The 14,593-nt window shown below is 41.5% G+C and overlaps 1 protein-coding gene and 2 non-coding genes across 6 annotated transcripts; all 3 read right to left on the bottom strand.

Moving 5' to 3' along the window:
• Positions 1–9,763: 9,763 nt before the first annotated feature.
• Positions 9,764–14,436, bottom strand: RPL21 (ribosomal protein L21). 4 transcript variants are annotated; one of them, XM_053563991.1, is made up of 6 exons: positions 14,289–14,436; positions 11,895–11,973; positions 11,293–11,354; positions 10,920–11,032; positions 10,306–10,456; positions 9,764–10,127 (listed from the first exon to the last, which is right to left on the bottom strand). In XM_053563991.1, exons 2-6 carry the CDS (start codon positions 11,959–11,961, stop codon positions 10,038–10,040), a joined length of 483 nt encoding a protein of 160 aa, XP_053419966.1. In that variant the 5' UTR covers positions 11,962–11,973; positions 14,289–14,436; the 3' UTR covers positions 9,764–10,037. The 4 variants fall into 4 exon arrangements, with proteins under 4 accessions (XP_053419966.1, XP_053419964.1, XP_053419963.1 ...); XM_053563989.1 differs by lacking the exon at positions 14,289–14,436 and adding an exon at positions 13,839–14,273; XM_053563988.1 differs by lacking the exon at positions 14,289–14,436 and adding an exon at positions 13,857–14,273.
• Positions 10,750–10,875, bottom strand: LOC128567114 (small nucleolar RNA SNORA27). Its single transcript, XR_008374777.1, has one exon. It is a non-coding gene; the product is annotated as a small nucleolar RNA SNORA27 (small nucleolar RNA).
• LOC128567097 (small nucleolar RNA SNORD102) lies at positions 11,132–11,201 on the bottom strand. Its single transcript, XR_008374763.1, has one exon. It is a non-coding gene; the product is annotated as a small nucleolar RNA SNORD102 (small nucleolar RNA).
• Positions 14,437–14,593: the final 157 nt, after the last annotated feature.

The raw sequence follows: 14,593 nt of genomic DNA, 5'->3' as shown, positions 1-14,593 counted from the left end.
AAGCATCACAAGAATGGAGAAGCATGAATCCTATGTACTCAATTTTGATATGAGGACAATTAATGATAATTAAGGTCATGTGGGGGGAGGAAAAGTAGAGAGAGGGAAGGAGGGAGAGGGATGGGGCCTTGGTGTGCGCCACACCTTCTGGGGGCAAGACATGATTGCAAGAGGGACTTTACCTAACAAATGCAATCAGTGTAACCTGGCATATTGTGCCCTCAATGAATCCCCAACAAAAAAAATAAACTAAATAAAAAAAAAAAAAGAAATGCTCCTGTCTTGGCCTCCCAAAGTGCTGGGATTGCAGGCCTGAGCCTCTGCACTACACCCTCCAACATTTAAATCATCTCTGACACCTAATATAATGTAAATGAAATGTGAATAGTTATTAATTGGTATTGTTTAGGGAATAATGCCAAGAAAAAAAGTCTATACATAGACTTTTATTACAGATGTGATTTTTTGTCTGGGAATATTTTTGATCTGCTATTGGTTGAATCCATGCAGGCAGAACCCGCAGATACCGAGAGCTGACTGTACTTGCAACAGCATCAGTGCTAGGGACTTACAATGAATAGGAAATGGTTTTTGCTCTTAAGAATCTTACAATGGTTTACAAACTCATCTCCCATGAGCAATTAATTTATTGAAACCTCTCTTCCTTCTCAGGTGGAACAAAAAAAAAAAAAATCGAATTGCATTTTCACTTGAGCTAAGCCATTATCTCATTTTAGAGAGACAGTAAAGAGTACCCTATTTCATTTCTTTTCCTCTCTAAATCATTTCCATAAATTCCAGTTTTGTTGGAGATGTATGAGCGCATGTTCTCTGTGCCTCTTACATTAGTGGCTTTGTAAGATGGCTCCTCACCACTTTGCTGTTTGAAAAGAATCACAGTACAGAACCACAGCTGCTCATTCACGGCTCTGGGCATACTTTCCACCTCAGTAGTAACAGCTGCAGATGCTGCCTCGCTGTTATTATTTATAACCTAGCAGCTTGTCTAACAGATTCTGTGGAGAAGGTTTGCATGAACAATACCAAATTTTTTCCCCTTTAAGTGAGGCTGGGGACAAAGATATTAGCTTTAAACACTCACATTCCAAGTAATTCAAACCCAGTTTCAAATTATTTCTCTTTTGCTTAAAAAATAAGATAAACCTGGCTTGGTGCCCATATCTCAGTGGTTAGGGCACCAGTCACATGCACCTGACCTGGGCCTGCTAAACAACGACAACAACAATAAAACAGATGGGTGTTGTGGCAGGTGCCTATAGTCCCAGCTACATGGGAAGCTGAGGCAAGAGAATTGCTTAAGCCCAAGAGTTGGAGGTTGCTGTGAGCTGTGATGCCACAGCACTCTACCAAGGGCGACATAGTGAGTCTCTGTCTCAAAAAAAAATATGATAAACCTATCTTGTTCATATCTTGGCAATTTTTGTTGCTAAATTTTTGCAGTTGTTTATATTATATTTTGGCATTGTTTCCATCCCAGTGCAGAGAAAATACTAAAAATACTACTACTACACTAGTGGGAAAATGGAACAGACAAAAACCTATAAACTTGTTTGCTTGTATATTTTTGCAACTATGTTCAGAGGAGTGGGATATATTTTATCCAACCCTTGAGATTCGATTTCAACTGAGCAATAACAGAAGGTCTAGAGGATACCTGGCTAGATCAAAAGAGGTAAGAGTTCAAAGTTCAAAAAAAAAAAGAGTTCAAAGTTCAAGAAGCCAAATAGCCTTGTTTACAATCAGTTCTTAATAACTTAAAAATAGAATGAAGACTTTTATAGTTAGAATAATTTTCTTCATTTTTACTGACAAGTGCAAGAAAAGGGAATTGGATAGTAAGGGGTTCATTTATAAATTCTGTTGTGGTTGCTCATTATTTAAAAGGACCTGTATTTCAGGACAGGCCCTGTGCTCACCTCTGTAATCCTAGCACTCTGGGAGGCTAAGGCCTGTTGGTCACTTGAACTCAGAAGTTCAAGGCCAGCCAGAGCACGCTTGAGACCCTGTCTTTAAAAATAGCTGGGCATTGTGGTGGGAGCCTACAGTCCCAGCTACTCAGGAGGCAGAGGCAAGAGGATCTGTTGAGCCCAAGAGTTTGAGGTTGCTGTGAGGTATGATGCCCAGGCACTCAACCCCAGGATGACAAAGTAAGACTATGTCTCAAAAAAAATAAATAAAACGAACCTGTATTTCAAGGTAGACACATAATTTTATCAATACATGAACATATTTCCCAAAGCTCAGAAGCTTCAATTTAATTTATTTCCCCACTTAAAATCTGTAGGGTGTCCAGATAGAGCTGCACAAGAGGGAGAGGGGAATACACATCTGGAGTTTCAGAGAATGTGAGCTCTACAATTCAAGTCTGAAGAATATCAGAGAAGACTAAAAATGTAAATCAGTCCTTTTCACACGTGAGCATGCTTTTTTTTTTTTTTTTTGCAGTTTTTGGTGGGGGTTGGGTTTGAACCCTCCACCTCTGACACATAGGGCTGGCACCCTACTCCTTTGAGGCACAGGCACCGCCTGTGAGCATGCATCTTAATCACCTAGAAGGCTAGTTAAATACAGGGTGCTGGGGCCCACCCCCAGAACTTCAGGCCTAGGGCAGGTCTGCATTTTTAACAAGATCCACCTCCACTCCACGCCCCCATGATGCTGGTGCTGCCCACTGGGAGACCATACTTTGAGAACCCCTGGCTTAGCTAACCCAGGAATAATTTCTGGAGAAGGAAGGGATTGACAAATGTGGAGCATCAGTGGGAGCTAGAATGGGCAGATGGGGAGTCAGATACAGAGAACTACCTGAGTGAAGTATGATTGCAAAAGCCTCTGGAAGAGGAAAACTGTTGGCTCTGTCAAATATTATAAAGATAAAATTAAATTGCGAAAAGGTCTCTACATTTGTTAATTAGCAAGTTTTGGGTAACCTTTAAGAATACAGCCTCATCAGAGTAGTGGAGGCGGAAGCCAGATTTGCAGTGGGCGACCAGGAAATTTTGCTATGAAAGGGAAGAGGAAAGCACAAGAAAGGCTGGCTTGGTTACTTTGCTAGTTTTCACAAATCTGTGAAACCAAGCAGGCCAGAAACCAAGCAGCAGCAAGCGGAAAGGGTCAAGAATACAAGAGACGAGGCATGATCAGTGAAACAAGAGCCCCATTAACAAGCTCTCTCCCCTCTTCTTTTATTTCTCCATACCTCATTTTGCTTTGCTTTATTCAGATGTTGGGGCCTTACTGCACCTCCCACATTGTCACCTCCTTGAGGAATAGGGCTTTATGGTGTTTGGTCTCCTTTCCTGTCCTTCCCCAGAGGAGTAGGCACCTTGTATCTATAGACCTCCCTTATGTAAGGGAGGGGAGGTCTATAGATACAAGTTGATAAAAACTCAAACCACCCAACAAAATAAAACACACATTGCATAGTGATTAAGTACTGTAATAGATAGAAAATGAAGAAAGTTTGCTATTTTTTTATGGGATATTAAGGGACAGTCTTTTTTTTTTTTATTGTTGGGGATTCATTGAGGGTACAATAAGCCAGTTACACTGATTGCAATTGCTAGGTAAAGTCCCTCTTGCAATCATGTCCTGCCCCCATAAAGTGTGACACACACTAAGGCCCCACCCCACTCCCTCCCTCTCTCTTTCTGCTTCCCCCCCCCATAACCTTAATTGTCATTAATTGTCCTCATATCAAGATTGAGTACATAGGATTCATGCTTCTCCATTCTTGTGATGCTTTACTAAGAATAATGTCTTCCACTTCCATCCAGGTTAATACGAAGGATGTAAAGTCTCCATTTTTTTTAATGGCTGAATAGTATTCCATGGTATACATATACCACAGCTTGTTAATCCATTCCTGGGTTGGTGGGCATTTAGGCTGTTTCCACATTTTGGCAATGGTAAACTGAGCTGCAATAAACAGTCTAGTACAAGTGTCCTTATGATAAAAGGATTTTTTTCCTTCTGGGTAGATGCCCAGTAATGGGATTGCAGGATCGAATGGGAGGTCTAGGTTGAGTGCTTTGAGGTTTCTCCATACTTCCTTCCAGAAAGGTTGTACTAGTTTGCAGTCCCACCAGCAGTGTAAAAGTGTTCCCTTCTCTCCACATCCACGCCAGCATCTGCAGTTTTGAGATTTTGTGATGTGGGCCATTCTCTCTGGGGTTAGATGATATCTCAGGGATGTTTTGATTTGCATTTCTCTAATATATAGAGATGATGAACATTTTTTCATGTGTTTGTTAGCCATTCGTCTGTCGTCTTTAGAGAAAGTTCTATTCATGTCTCTTGCCCATTGATATAAGGGATTGTTGGCTTTTTTCATGTGGATTAATTTGAGTTCTCTATAGATCCTGGTTATCAAGCTTTTGTCTGATTGAAAATATGCAAATATCCTTTCCCATTGTGTGGGTTGTCTCTTTGCTTTGGTTATCGTCACCTTAGCTGTACAGAAGCTTTTCAGTTTAATGAAGTCCCATTTGTTTATTTTTGTTGTTGTTGCAATTGCCATGGCAGTCTTCTTCATGAAGTCTTCCCCCAGGCCAATATCTTCCAGTGTTTTTCCTATGCTTTCTTTGAGGATTTTTATTGTTTCGTGCCTTAAATTTAAGTCCTTTATCCATCTTGAATCAATTTTTGTGAGTGGGGAAAGGTGTGGGTCCAGTTTCAGTCTTTTACACGCAGACATCCAATTCTCCCAACACCATTTATTGAATAGGGAGTCTTTCCCCCAAGGTAAGTTCTAATAAAATTCAAACAGAAGCTGAAAAAAGAGCTGAGGAAAAACCACGCTGGGGTTCTATGAAGGAAAAGAATTCCAGCCAGAGGAAACATCAAGCACAAAAGCTCTGAGGCAAGGATGTACTTGGCATATTAAAGGCACAGCAAGGAGGCTAGTATAATTGAACCTGACTTTAGGACTGGAAGTGGTCCAAGATTAGGTCACAAAGGTAGCCACAGGACAAATAATGTAGGGCTTTGTAGCCAGGGTAATTGTCAGGATATAAATGGTATTCAAAGCTGTGAGGCTATATCACCTGGCATATAAAAGCATTTCAAATATTTAGAGGTCAGAAAGACAGTGAGATACAGCAAAGACTTCAGAGGAGCTAAAGGAAACCAGAAAGTGTTCCAAATCCAAAAATAAAGAAGTGCAACATTTTCTCTCACCAAGTTAGCAAAGACTGAATTATAGTAACAATCAATGCTGATGAGACTCTCAGGAGACAAGCATTTTCATTCATTGGAGATTAGAGGGCAAACTGGTACAACCCTTTAGGAGATCAATTAATCAAAATGAATCCAGAATTTGGAAAACACATTATTTTTTAACTCTATATTGTGCTTGTGAGAAAACCTATCTTTAAAGATTACCCTGGTGGCACCTGTGGCTCAGTGGGTAAGGGCGCTGGCCCCAGGGTGGGCTGGTGGTGGGTTGGTGGTGGTGGTGGATTCAAACCAGGCCCCTGCCAAACTGCAATAAAAAAAGAGCTGGGCGTTGTGGTGGGCGCCTGTAGTCCCAGCTACTCGGGAGGCTGAGGCAAGAGAATCGCCTAAGCCCAGGAGTTGGAGGTTGCTGTGAGCTGTGATGCCATGGCCCTCTACTGAGGGCGATAAAGTGAGACTCTGTCTCTACAAAAAATGAAAAATAAAAAATAATAATAAAGATTACCCTGTGGTTGATTCAACAGCACATATATTAAAATTGGAATGACAAGAGAAGGTTAACATGCTCCCTGCAAAAGGCATGCATACAAAGTGTTACATTGAAAAAAATTAATCTAAAATATAAAAAAATTGTATGCACACAGTATTCCCATTGATAAGTTTTTAATTGCTATAAAAGTTTTCATTTTCTGAGTATCTGCCTTAAGGATTATAGTTCCCCCAAACCAGTTCTATTTGTCACCCTTCCTTTTCTCAATGTCCAGCTTCACAAGCCATCCTGATACACCCCCATTTTCTTTTTGACAAGTCACAATTATATTTTAATTCACCTAATCATGGTAAAACATGGAATCACAGACCTAAAAAGTACATGAAGGACCTCTACACATTATGTGTTCCAATGTCCTTCATTCATGTAGATGATTTTACAAAAGGTGAGGGTAACTACTTGTTGGAAAAGGAACAAAGGAATGTTTGAAGTCCCAGCTCTGCCATTTTCTTTTTTTTTGTAGAGACAGAGTCTCACTGTACCGCCCTCGGGTAGAGTGCCGTGGCGTCACATGGCTCACAGCAACCTCCAACTCTTGGGCTTACACGATTCTCCTGCCTCAGCCTCCCAAGCAGCTGGGACCACAGGTATCCGCCACAACGCCCGGCTATTTTTTTGTTGCAGTTTGGTCGGAGCTGGGTTTGAATCCGCCACCCTCGGCATATGGGGCCAGCACCCTACTCACTGAGCCACAGGCACCGCCCAGCTCTGCCATTTTCTAGCAGTGTGAACACTAACTAGTTATTTTCCTACTCTTTTATCCCATGGTAGATAATAGTAGTAGTCTCCACATCTCAAAGCTGTCATGAGGATAAAATAAACCAAGTGGCCAACAAATGTTATTAAGAGTATGATTATCAATCCAGTAACAGATCTCAACTTTTTTTTTTTTTTTTTGAGACAGAGTCTCACTTTGTCACCCCCAGTAGAGTCCATGGCTCACAGCAACCTCAGACTCCTAAGCTCAAGCAATTCTCTTGTCTCAGCCTCCCAAGTAGCTGGGACTACAGGCGCATCCACAATGCCCAGCTATTTTTAGAGACTCACTTGCTCAGGCTGGTCACAAACCTGTGAGTTCAGACAAGCCACCCACCTCAGCCTCCCAAGTACTAGGATTACAGGCATAAGCCACCTCGCCCAGCCAGATCTCAACTTTTTATGAGTATGGCCTCTTAATACTATAAATAGTAGTTAGGGAAAAAATGTACCACCCTTTGGCCCCCAAATAAGAGGGTCATATATAGCTGGAGAGCAATTATTTCCAATTTCGGACTTCCAAAATACTGACGAGCAGATGTGGAGAAAACCTATGACATTCTCCAGAGATTATGAAACAAAAGACAGCAGTTACTGAATACTCACCATATGACAATATGTTAACCATTTCACAAATATTCCCACATAATCCTCATAATCTCCCTTAAAGGGGGCACTTTTATTACCCCCTTTCCAAGCAAGAAAAGTGAGTCAAGTTAAGCATATTACAATACAGTTGCAAACAGAATAAGTAAATGTGGAGCTTGTAAGCTATTATCAAGGGAGAAAAGTGTAACTAAAGCCACAGAGAGGGAGAAAGGATGGATATGAAGGATATTCAGAGAAAAAAGACAATTAAAAGAACGTACGAGTAGGCTGGGTGCAGTGGTTCACACCTGTAATCCCAGCACTCTGGGAGGCCGAGGCAGGTGGATTGCCTAAGCTCAAGAGTTTGAGACCAGACTGAGCCAGAGAAAGACCTGTCTCTAAAAATAGCTGGGTGTTGTGGCAGGTGCCTGTAGTCCCAGCTACTTGGGAAGCTGAGGCAAGAGAATCACTTCAGACCAGGAGTTTGAGGTTGCTGTGAGCTGTGACAAAACAGCACTCTACCGAGGGTGACAAAATGAAACTGCCTCAAAAAAAAGTTATTTCAACTAGGCACATTTTTGTTTGTGCCACAAACAAAAAAAAAAAGGAAAGATCAGGAATGGCAGCTGACAGCATTATTTGCTATTTGCTTTTGGTGGTTGTATTGAGAAGTGGAGAATAAATTTCCCATTATCCAGTATGATCATGTGTTTAAATGCAACCCTCTACTAGAATGTGAACCCTCAGGGGCCATTAAAAACTAAACTACCGGGAGGCGCCTGTGGCTCAGTGAGTAGGGCGCCAGCCCCATATGCCGAGGGTGGCGGGTTCAAACCCAGCCCTGGCCAAACTGCAACAAAAAAATAGCCCGGCGTTGTGGCGGGCGTCTGTAGTCCCAGCTACTCGGGAGGCTGAGGCAAGAGAATTGCGTAAGCCCAAGAGTTAGAGGTTGCTGTGAGCCGTGTGACGCCACGGCACTCTACCCGAGGGCGGTACAGGAGACTCTGTCTCTACAAAAAAAAAAAACAAAAAAAACTAAACTACCATTTATTATGTTTGGTGTTCAATGACATCCAAACTCAGCTTTGCGGGGATTCAAAGCAATACTGTTACCCATCTTACTTCATTAGAGAAAGCTCAAGGATACCAATGAGGCTCTTTTCCTCATTCAGGCATGGGAAACCTGCAGCCTCAGGACCCCATGTGGCCTTTTGGATTCTGGAGTGAAGCCTTTCGGCAGAATCCAAATTTTACAGAGCAAATCCTTCTAATTATGGGATTTGTTCTGTAAGCTTGGATTTTCAGTGGCTGCTCTTTGGGGTCAACAGGGCTACATGTGCCCTTAAAAGACTGCCAGTGAGGCTCAGCCTGTAGCACAGTGGTTATGGCCACATACACCAAGGCTGGTGGGTTCAAACCCAGCCTGGGCCAGCTAAGCAATGACAACTCCAACAGAAAAATAGCCAGGTGTTGTGGCAGGAACCTGTAGTCCCAGCTACTTGGGAGGCTGAAGCAAAAGAATCACTTAAGCCCAAGAGTTTGAGGCTGCTGTGAGCTGTGACATTACTGCACTCTACCTAGGGCAATATAGTGAGATGAGGAAAAAAAAAAAAAAAGATGATTGTCAGTGAGAATACTGCATCAAAGACCAAGATTAGGGTTACGGTTAAGTTTTCAAAAAGAAAAAAAGTGGGGTGGCGCATGTGGCTCAAAGGAGTAAGGCCCCATATACTGGAGGTGGCGGGTTCAAACCCAGCCCCAGCCAAAAACTGCAAAAAAAAAAAAAAAAAAGCACACAACTTGGGATAGGGATAAGGGCAAGTCAAGGCTTCTATTTCAAATAAACCTAATGCTAGGGTTTCAATATGCTCCCTCCCTCAAGTTCACGCCAAAACTTAATCCCCATTGTAGTGGTATTAAGCAGCAATACTTTTGGGGAAGTGAGGGACAAACCTCTTTGAATGGATTAGTGCCTTATGAAACAGCTAGAGGGAAGACAGACACCTTCCACCTGAGGGAAAAGGGATGAAAGCAGTTAACTCAGCATTGGATGAGGACAGACCCTCCCCACAAAAAGACCCTCAGATGCCAAACCTGCCAGTGCCTTGATCCTCAGACATCCCAGCCTGCAGAACCACAAAAAACAAATTTCCATTGTTTTCCTAGGCCTGTGGCAATTTGTTATAGCAGAACAAATGCCATCACAGTATTGTTCTCTCAGCCATTTCACGAATGGCCAAAGCAATTCTAAACTAGTATGTAACTCAGAGAATAGGGTGTTCTAAAAACAATCCATTAAGAGCAGGCTTCAAAAGCAAACTCTTGGCCCTTGAAATCTAGCTATTGAAATTATGATACAATTATGACAATCAATTTTCCTTGAGCTTAACTGTAAATGTGAGACTTTCCACTTATTTTTATAAATTCTGTCCCATGATTTAGAGACCATATTCAAACCAGTTTAAGTATTTCATAATTCCTGGCCACTTCCTAGCCAATTGTGTATATCCACTATACAATAAGCTGCCTTATACATTAGGGCAGCATACAGATTAAATCTGAATAAAGACATTACACAATGAATTAGGACACATTAAAATTTGCTTTAATACTTCTTTGGGGGGGAAAAAAAAACACACTTGTAGTGAATGAACAAGAAACATTTTTATGCTATTATTTGTATCTACCATGCCATGAATTCATAGGGGAAGAGGTTCCAGCAGCTCAGGGAGGCACCTTGCCATTTAATGTGACAAAGTGTTAATTGACTTTTGAATTCGTGGGAAATAGGTCCCAGCACCTTGTATCACTGTTACATGGGGTCTATTGGTTATCCTGTGTGCTATGCTGTACACATATTATGCCATGAGCTAATGGGGAATAAATAGGTTCTTGCTCCTAAAAACATGGGTCCACTAGTACTCCTTTGTGCCATGTTATATGCTTATTATGCCATGAATTCATAGGGAATGGGTTCCAGGAGCTCAGGCTCCTTTCCGTTAGTTCTCACAAAGTGGGCTTCTCTGGGTGGCGCAGGCTATTAAAGAAAAAAAAAGAGAATAAATTAATTATGTAGAGTATTAAAATCCAACTTTAAAGTGCTCTCAGACCAATGAAATTATATTCAATTTTTAAACTTCACAAGGGAAATTATCAGAGACCAAAAATTTTTAAAGTTGCCCAAGATCAGTATCAAGAACCTGTCAAGCTCTTACCTGGCGCTTCAGTTGAACCCAGGTACCTTTCTCTTTGGCTTCCTTCTTTTTCTGATCATTTTCCTTCACCCGTTTCAGGAAGCTATCTCGGCTCTTAGAGTGCTTAATATGCTCAATACGAACATTAATCCTCTTCGCGAGGATCTTGCCCCTGAAGAGAGTGGAAATTCTTATAAGTGTCTCACCAAAAATTTAACAGAAATGCAAACCTGTTTTTACCCAGATAGGGTAAATCAACAAGGTGGTGGCTTTATTACTTAATTCACAATCAATCATTACTCTTATTGGATGAGGCTTTCAGAATATCCCTGTTGGGATGAGGTGACATCCTTTGAAACAAGAGTAATTTAATCAAAATCAGATTAATAAAACCAAAAGCTTACTAAACTTCTTTTTATACTACCTAATACCATATTGCAAAGACTTTGCATTAAGTCTATTTCCATTTGTTTCCTTTGACAGGATACAAGACAAACACCAGTTTGCCTGAGTTTTAAAAGGATATTTCCTTTGCCCCACTTGAATGACCAATAAAGACATGAGTCCAACTGGCAAAGTGAAAAGGGGGCACAAGTGAATACTAATTAGCCACAAAGAACTACAACATTACTTACTTAACTTGTTTGTTTACAACAATGCCAACAGCATGCTGGGTAACATTGTAAACTCTTCCAGTTTTGCCATGGTAACATTTGTGTGGCATGCCTTTTTGAACAGTACCCATTCCCTGTTAAGGAGACATATTATATCAGCATTTTTTTCCTCTTAAGCTTTTTTATTAAAGTAATGAAGCTATTCTAAGATTTCTTTTAAATGGCAACTCAAGAACTTTCAGAACTGACAAAATGTTTTTCACATTGCTTTTAGCCATCAAAAAGACAATCATCGTTTAAGCTCCAGAGTGCCAAGATAAACTAAACTTCTATACTGGATTAAATCCAACTTATATAACTTCTGTAGTTTTATTTTCCCAATGTTATAATTTACCTTGATGTCTACAATATCACCTTTCTTGTAGATTCGCATATATGTGGCCAAAGGAACAACTCCTGCAAAATAATATTTGCTTTTAGTCAGTATCAAAAAGTGTAAAGCAGAAGAAATGCCCTTTTACTAGCTTTCAACACATGCATCACCACTGATAATTACACAAATTTTAAAATCTTATTAATGGACAATTTCTCCTAAAAGCAAAAAATCACTCTGCTAACTCACAATATCTATCAAATGTTTAATCCTACACTGATAGTTACGAAACGTTAATAAATTTGTATGCTTTTGCAGGGTGTCCAACCTTTCTCCCCCAGCAGTGTTAGAATTAGAGTTGTCTTGGGCCACACACTAAAATGCTAATGAAAGCGGATTAGCCAAAAAAAAAAAAGGGGGGGGGGGAGTTCATGTATACTTCTCATGGTATCTGACACCACAGATAAGCAAAAAATAAGTCCTGACAAAATCAGCATGTGGCCTGCATGTTAGATACCCCAAGTTAGCAAAGTGGTGGTTACTTAATGCCATTTATGAACCACATCACCAATTTATTAGTAAGACACAAATGTGTGCCTCCCAAGGAGGGTAAATCTACTTACCATGTTTTCTAAAAGGCCTAGAGAACATGTATCGGGTGCCTCTCCTCTTTCCCTTTGTGTTTGTCATTTTGGTGAATTACTGAAACCAGAAAATGTTAACAGTCAAATACAACTAAAAATTGCCATTTAAACAGAAAGCCAGCAATTTTAAAATGTTTGCATTTCAGTAGCAATGTGAGAATTAGGGAACAATTTCAAAGGCTAGATCACCAATTATTTCTTTCAAAAGGTAAAAAAACTCATTGTTTCAACAAATAAGGTCATTGTCAAAACTTCTAAGTCGTAGAGATGGATGAGAATACACACCAGTACACTTTCCCTATAAGAATGTTAAAACACAACAAAACTACTACACTGCATCTGTAAACCTCAGTCTAGAATGCTAATGGTATTGGGATTACTAACTAGATAATTTATTAGCAAACAGAGTAAAACTCAGTCTTCCATTTTTATGTGGCATATTAAATCCTTTTGTCAATCAAATTTTCTGTGACAGTTTATCATTTATTTAATGGTCAAAAATCTCACTCATTTCCCACCTATTTACTAGGAAACGTATATAGGACAGGAGGGAAACCAGGCTCTGTAATTAGCCTTGTGAATTTGACACAGGCTTTGCCACTTGCTGGGAGACCCTTGTTTAACCTCCCATTTTCATCTGTAAAATGGGGTCAACACTTTTGTAACTGAGGTACGTCTACAAAGAAGTCAGCAATTCTTGGCACATGGTAACAGTGCTCAATAGTTAACTAGTAGCTAATTATCATCCTAAAGTTCTCCTATAGGCATTCAGAATACTACCTTTCCTGTGTTTCCCAAATAATCTAAATATTCTGATAGCTCTCTGGTTCCCAAGGGCAGAAGTGCCATTCCTGGCCTTCACGCCTACCATTAAGGCAAAATACATGTATACCAGTCAGGCCTAACTCATTGACAGTTTACTGGCATAAATCGCTCTCTTAATTTATTGATACTCTTTAAAAAATGATTACCAAAGTACCTCATTCATAAAAATTGTGTGGCACACAATATTTTACGTTACCCACCAAAGCCAAACAATTGTTACAATGGATGCACATTTTACTATTAAAAACAGACAAAACTGGCTCAGCACCTGTAGCTCAGTGGCTAGGGAGCCAGCCATATACACTGGAGCCATAGGGTTTGAACCCGGCCCAAGCCTGCCAAATAACAATTGACAACTACAACACAAAAACAGCCTGGTGTTGTGGAGGGCGCCTGCAGTCTGTTACTTGGGAGGCTGAGGCAAGGGAATCGCTTAAGCCCAAGAGTTTGAGGTTGCTGTGACGCCACGGCACTCTACCAAGGGCAACATAGTTAGACTCTGTATAATAAAAAACAAAACCAGACAACAAAGCAACTATTAAGTACCCCATTCGAATTGTCAGTTTCTGCATGTGTATTAAACTCATATACTTGTGCGGAGTTTGTAAACAGAGTGATGTTTTGCAGATTCTTGTCATGTTGTGGGGTCACAAACTGGTAGATAATGCCCATGCTCCTCCACTAGACTCGTTTATCTGAGTAAAAACAATCCACCTTCCGTCTAGACTCCATACACATAAAACTGCATACGCTTTCAAAACAGTTCCTAACATGGACAGCAATACCTTAGTCTACATCAGTACCAGAAATCAACGCCAACTAGGATCCACCATGGGGTGCAACCTGAAGTCTGCTCGACTTTGGTAGGTGGGAACAGCCGAATAGACAAAAAGATGAGGAACTACGACCAAGCGTTTATTAAATTACTTATCCCTTGAGACAGACACGCAGCTGTTCCAGAGTCCTTTCACTTAAGCCACGTTGCCCTTCGGTTTGCAAAATTATCTCCTATTGTAAAATACTGACGTTGTTTACCTTAAAGTTTACTTTCCCTTCGCTCAAGCGCCATCGGAGGTCATAATTAAAACCTATTCCTACCTCGCACCAAGTCCTTACCGCCAACATCACCAGATTAGGAGTAAAAGCCACAGTGAAGGGAGTTCCTAAAGCATCAGACCACGCGGCTCCACGCAGCCTAACCGAGTGGGCCGTCCACGATACCGGGGCTGAAGCTATGAGGACAGAAGATGAGGACGGAAGACGAGGACGAAATCTTTTCCAAATAAATCTTAATCGCTTCACCCCCAGGGACTCGGCCTTCTCCTTCTGTTCCCTCCAGAGCCGCAACATCAGTCTGATCCTCAGGCCCCGGCCCAGACCCGACCCAGCGCACGCTGTTCGCTCTCTGGCAGAACATAGCTCCACCTGCCCACTCTAGTGGGCCGCAGACAGGCTGAACAGTCCTTCTACGGCCTCAATGCACAAGCTCAGCAGCCACAGTTCAAATCTGCCGAACCCAGGGAGCGGGGAGCCACGCTTACTGCCTACCTGGAAGATGGCGTCTCCGGCCGAAAGGAAGGAGGCGGGGCTCCGGCGCGCGCCTTACAAGGGCCTGCAGGCTGCCCACGGCTCTGCCTGAAGGAAACGCCAGCTGAAAGAGACTCTAGGAAAGAAGATTATCCAGGATAACAAGGAGAGCCTGAGAAGATATTTTTCTTTCTTGAGAAACAGAGGCAATTAACCAACACAAACTGACATTTGTATGGTGTCAGACAGCCTGGAAAGGGGTCTTCAGGGTGTCAAACAGGACACCCACGTACGGAGCGTACTACGTCCTTCCTTGCGTCACCGCT

Source organism: Nycticebus coucang, chromosome 15 (genome assembly GCF_027406575.1).
Source record: "Nycticebus coucang isolate mNycCou1 chromosome 15, mNycCou1.pri, whole genome shotgun sequence".
Lineage (NCBI taxonomy): Eukaryota > Metazoa > Chordata > Mammalia > Primates > Lorisidae > Nycticebus > Nycticebus coucang.
The sequence above is the reverse complement of the archived record's forward strand: the minus strand, read 5'-3'. Positions and strand labels throughout refer to the sequence as shown.

Bases quoted from the DNA above. Each gene is read 5' to 3' on its own strand.
- RPL21 (XM_053563991.1), bottom strand. From the start codon at position 11,961: ATGACAAACACAAAGGGAAAGAGGAGAGGCACCCGATACATGTTCTCT. The intron at 11,355-11,894 runs GTAAGTAGATTT...ATTATTTTGCAG, and splicing joins TAGGCCTTTTAGAAAACATG to GAGTTGTTCCTTTGGCCACA. The intron at 11,033-11,292 runs GTAAATTATAAC...TCTCCTTAACAG, and splicing joins GTGATATTGTAGACATCAAG to GGAATGGGTACTGTTCAAAA.